The sequence below is a fragment of the Triticum dicoccoides genome, chromosome 1B (assembly GCF_002162155.2).
Source record: "Triticum dicoccoides isolate Atlit2015 ecotype Zavitan chromosome 1B, WEW_v2.0, whole genome shotgun sequence".
NCBI classification, from domain to species: domain Eukaryota; kingdom Viridiplantae; phylum Streptophyta; class Magnoliopsida; order Poales; family Poaceae; genus Triticum; species Triticum dicoccoides.
Genome location: NC_041381.1, coordinates 692,262,395 through 692,267,699, shown reverse-complemented (window position 1 = coordinate 692,267,699; position 5,305 = coordinate 692,262,395). Strand labels below are relative to the sequence as shown.

Genomic DNA, 5,305 nt, shown 5'->3' with positions numbered 1-5,305 from the left:
CATGCTGGCAAAAATTGTTCATCAGGCTATGGAAGGCACCAGACTTCTCACACAAAGATGGAGTCGCCGCAACTGCAGAAACAATGGCATTGCCGGCGTGGCGTGGTTGAGCTGCTGGAGGAATTCGTTGTAGTATATAGGCAATTACATGGAAGATAAGTAGATAACCTAAATTTTGGACTTCATATATTCTTGTGGTGCAAAAGTTTTATTCCAGGTACTCCCTCCGTTCCAAAATAGATGACTCAACTTTATACTAGTTGAGTCATCTATTTTGGAACGGAGGGAGTAATAACTAAGATACCAGAAGGGATTTAGGATGATACAGCAAGCAGAGAAATCAAATTTCAGAATGTTTCAACATCTGAACAAAGCTCACATGTTTCCATATAAGCAGGCATGACAATATAGACATGCTTGGTAGCTTAGTTCAAGAGGGACCACCCTGAAGCTTTCTGCTCACAAGAAATAAACATGACAAGTTACCTAAAGATATCGCCGGATTTTCTGTTCTCTTTCGTCACATAAAAGTTAATTTAAAAGGACTTGCACGACCACTCCAACTTCAGGCTGATTCCATTAACGTTGCCAGCATCCAGCGAAACCTACAACTACAACTAGATGTCATCATATCACTAATTACATAAGCTCAGGAGACTTTCTAGACTTTTAATATAAAGCTAGTTCATATCGTTCTTTGGCTCGGAGACGAAATTGGCTTCACTATTCTTGCTTGTAGCGCCATCTTCTTTCATGTTAGTTGCCACGCAGTAGGCGAGCAGACCAAAATATCCCAGAGGAGCACATATAGTGTTAAAATCATTGAGTCTTCTTATTCCTCGGAACCTGCGCCTGCGGGGTGACAACAGCAGAAAAGGCTCTCAGACAAGAAAGGGGGAAAAATAGAGCATAATTATGCACATGTTTGAGATTACATACCAAATTGGGTCATGAGGCCTAGGCTTCACTTGAGCAGCAAGGTGAGTGATGAGCCGATGAGTTTGGATGTCTTCCCAGGACAACTCTGGGTAAAGTTCAGAGCTTTTCACCGCTACAAGCAAATCATACATCTCTTCTTTCTTCTTATTGAATCGCATTTCCAGCAATTCCAGCTCGCCGTGAGGCGCTGCACTAGATGTCGGCTGGCCACAAGAGACACAACATGATTAAATTAATATTAATTAGCATAGTTTTCTTCACAGAATGTATCTGTCATATATATATATATATATACTCCTTCCGGTCCTTTTTACTCTGCATATTAGGTTTGTCTGAAGTCAATCTCATCCAACTTTGACCAAGTTTATATAAAAAATTATAGACATTCACATAACAACACCAATATCATTAGATTCATCTTGGAATATACTTTCATATTATATTTATTAAATATTATAGATGCTAATAATTTTTAATAAAAATTTGGTCAAACTTAGCAAAGTTTGACTTTCGGCAAAACCAATGTGCAGAGTAAAAAGGACCGGAGGGAGTATATATTAGTGGTTTGCTGAAAGAAAATTATACATGGCCTTATGACTAGCAAAAGGGAGGCTATCATCATTCTTAATTTCTCACAAGGTTGAGGTCTTAATCTCCGGCAACCGATCGCCGGATCCCAAGAGCAATCAATCAATGGCTGCAAGTGACTCCTGATCGCAGGCAATCAAAGATTTTTTTTAAAATTTTCTTTTTCGCAAGTCGTCAGGTCCCAAGATTTGTCGAGGATTTTTCAAAGGAATCGGCTGCCATGGACAAGCCTAAATCTGGTCCCCACGCCGGACGGAAACAAAGCCAACGCTGCTACTGCGGAGAGGGTAGCCGTACCCTCGGAGGCCTCCGACGGCAAACCCGCCGGACCTGGGAGGGAGAGGGATCGAAGGTACGTAGGAGAAAAGAAGTACCTTGCCACTGATGGAGGAGGTGGACATGCGCCGGCGGCCAGGGGAAGCGCCGTTTAGCAAGAGCCGCCGAGGTCCCTCCGCCACGACCGAAGACCTCACCTGCGCTCCTCGCTGCTGGAGCGCACGCTCGCAGAGCCTCTTCGCCGCGTGCCGGAGCGCCGCCATCGCTCTCGCCGACTCGATCGATCCGCTTCTTCTTCGTCGGTTTCCTGCTCTGGGGGATTGCTTTCGCTAGCAAAGTATAGGGAGCGTGTCCGTCGATTTGGGGGGCCTCCGGTGTATATAGGCCCGGCCCGGCAGTCCGTCTCTCTGTCTGTCTTGTTTTTGAAACGGAACTCTGTCTGTCCATCTTAGTGATTTATGAATTGTGATCGGTTTGCAGCCTTGGCACGGAAGAAAGAAAACTCCGCAACCGGCTCGCTCTCCGTTTCCTGTTTCCACCGTGTTACGCTCTGGACCCGTGACTGTAAAGTTTTTTTACCTATAAAATTCTTAGAAACACGCGCCGGATACGTCCGTGGACGCAGATGAAAGAGTCAGTCACCCATTATTAAGGAGCGCTAGAATGGTGGCCAACCAGCTACGCCACGTGGCGCATGCTGGTTGGTCACCGTGAGAATGTTTTTGATTTTTTTTTGTTTTTTCTAAATGGCTGTGAGACTTTCCCTTTTTTTTTCTTTTTGCGAAAACTTTTCCTAGACTTTTTCTTTTAAGATGGATGTGATGTCCACATGGCGCGAGAATGTTTTTCGTAATTTTGAGATGAAGGTGAGGTGCACACAACTTCTTCTTAAGCGGCCCGCAATGATGGGCCTCAACCACTAGTGTGCACCAAACGTTCATCTATGTATATTTTTCCTATGCCCGGTGCCGCTCAAAATATAACAATAGAAAATAGTACAAATAATCAATTAATAGCATGCACATATTCTAGTCCCCCTTGAACCAAGTGTTGTTCATCCATAATTCAAGAAAAAAAATATTACGTCCGAAATAATTGTAGGAGCAAAGTGTTGTTCATCCAGACATTTTGTTCCTTGAGCTTCATCCAACAATGCATCAATATGAATGGTCCAGCACTCCATTGTTTGGTATAGCACAACAGAGCGTTCAGGCTATACAATAATGTGATCATTAAGTTGCAACATTGAATGAATCAATAAATTGACCAACATGTAGAACAACTAGAAGAAAACTTACGATCTCCATGACTGACAATCCCGGTGACTACCCTCTTTCCATCCGTGCAATCACACTGCAATACTTCATAAGGAGTTTAAGATGGTGTACCATGGATGGGCTATCGGCTTAACATTGGATTCATGGATCATGTGCAAATTGTAGGGTACGAAGTGTTTTTGCTCATGAACCAATAATGCACATTTTGCCAAAATATCATGCCTCCCTTGCTTCAGGCCTACAAAGCCTGCACTTCTGGCCAATCAGGCATCGCACAACAACTCATCCTCCATTATCGAGTATGCCGCCATCATGCTTGCTTGAAAGTAAACAACGATAAAAAAAATCATTGGCATTTGGGCGAAACCTTGCCGGACGTGGTGTCCGCCATGGACAGTGTCGGTGGGGGCGGAGGATACCTGGTTGCGGACAACTCTAGAGTGTACGGTGGCGTAGTCCAAGGCGGGTGCCCGGCAAGGCCTGGGCGGCGAATGCCCGATAAGGTCTGGGTGGCGGCCGGAGTGGTAGAGCAACAACATCAGATTAGGACGGTGTGAATACAGAGAAAGCGGGATGGCAGAGTGGGCAAGAAATGTCCTCGTTTGGGTCAGCCGACTGACGCAAGCGGGCCTTTATATCTGAGTGTTCGTGGCCACATGATTCTTCTCCTCGCCTCTGCTCTCTTATCCCTGACTCGCAGTGTTCATACCTATCGCGCGCGCTCGCATCTCTTGTCATGACCCTAGAATATGAGAGCGGGGAGGGGGCGGTGATTTTACTTTGCATTCATGATAGGAACTCGGGGTGAATTTAAAGTTTCAAACTAAACACTAAGTCAAATTGCATCCAAATATAAATTTGGACTGACCTTTGCTCTTATTTAGAGTTTGGGACCAAATTTCAATTAAGGATTGTTGTAAAGGACTTAAGTGCTACAAGTATAGTTCAATTATGAATTGGAAATGCATTTATAAATAAACACAATTGAATAATGGAAATTGAACTTTATTAATAATAGAAATAAATAATACGTAGTATTATTAAAAATAATGAAGAAATATTTATTAGAAAATACAATTACATTCTTGAGTTACAAATAAACTTGAGAAGGAATAAACCTAGACCAAACTATCTATTTTCAGAACTATTCCTACTCTAATTCTTCTTGATGGTCTTCAACGTACAAAGTAAATATCAAAGAGAAAGAAATTGTAGATGGAAATGCATATTTATTGTAGGAGCTAGCACTTGGTGATATTGCCAACGATAGCCAAATTCCATTTCGCCAACGGGGAACAAATGGACAACCAAAAATGATCATGAACCGTAGTGCCAAGAGCCAAATGACCAAATTCCAGGAAAGTATCAAATCACAAAAGTCGGCAAGAGAGATCAAAGATCAAATCCAAGGACCAACCAACTAGCAGTAGCTCCATAGAATTCCTAAAAGCCACAAATCAGTGTTTAGTATCATTTAGATCAACTAACATTGTAGAGGATCAATTGTAAAAATGACAATAAGTCACCAAGAAGATATGCATCAATCCAAACGGCCAAGGGACAAGATCCCAAAGCAATTTGCCACCTCATGCTTTAAGGATCGGGATCAAGGAACACAAGACAACACGCAAACAGTTGTTGTCACCACCAACACAACCAGGGCACCACAATCGACAACAGCACACAGACAACATCACAACAAGTATCCGAGTCACAAGCCCATGTGGCAAGTGACTAGACCATGCCCCAGCCTATAAATAACGACACGAGCTGACTAGACAAAGTTTTGCAATAACTAGTACCATTGTACCAAACCAGAAGACCACCAAACTGGTTACAACTCAAGAAGCTAGGAGATTGGGGCATACCATAAGAAGCGGGCCCAACAAAAACCTCAAGACAAAGCTATGGGATGGCCACCAGGTAGAAATGATGGAGGGAAATTCTTAGGATTGCATAGAAATGCTTTTCAGGCAGACCCAATAGAAACCTCAAGACAAAAGCAATTCCAAAGCTACTTGCACTGCCCATCTTCATCACCATGAATTATTTTCCTGGCGAACCTCCTTGCCCTCTGCAACTTTATCCTTCCAGGTGTCATGTTCCATTATTTTTTAAAAATCCTTGAAATTTTCATGAGGTCCATGTCTTGGTCTGCCCTAAAGCTCTCCAAATATTTATGTGCAAATAAAGGAGTTGTGAAGGCCTTGATCTTCCACTTATTG

The 5,305-nt window shown here is 43.0% G+C and overlaps 1 protein-coding gene across 1 annotated transcript; it reads right to left on the bottom strand.

Annotated features, from left to right (window-relative positions):
- Positions 1 to 364: 364 nt before the first annotated feature.
- On the bottom strand, positions 365 to 2,178 carry LOC119313018. Its single transcript, XM_037588832.1, has 3 exons — positions 1,902 to 2,178; positions 940 to 1,142; positions 365 to 852 (listed from the first exon to the last, which is right to left on the bottom strand). Exons 1-3 carry the CDS (start codon positions 2,064 to 2,066, stop codon positions 681 to 683), a joined length of 540 nt encoding a protein of 179 aa, XP_037444729.1. The 5' UTR covers positions 2,067 to 2,178; the 3' UTR covers positions 365 to 680.
- Between the last annotated feature and the right edge of the window lie 3,127 nt (positions 2,179 to 5,305).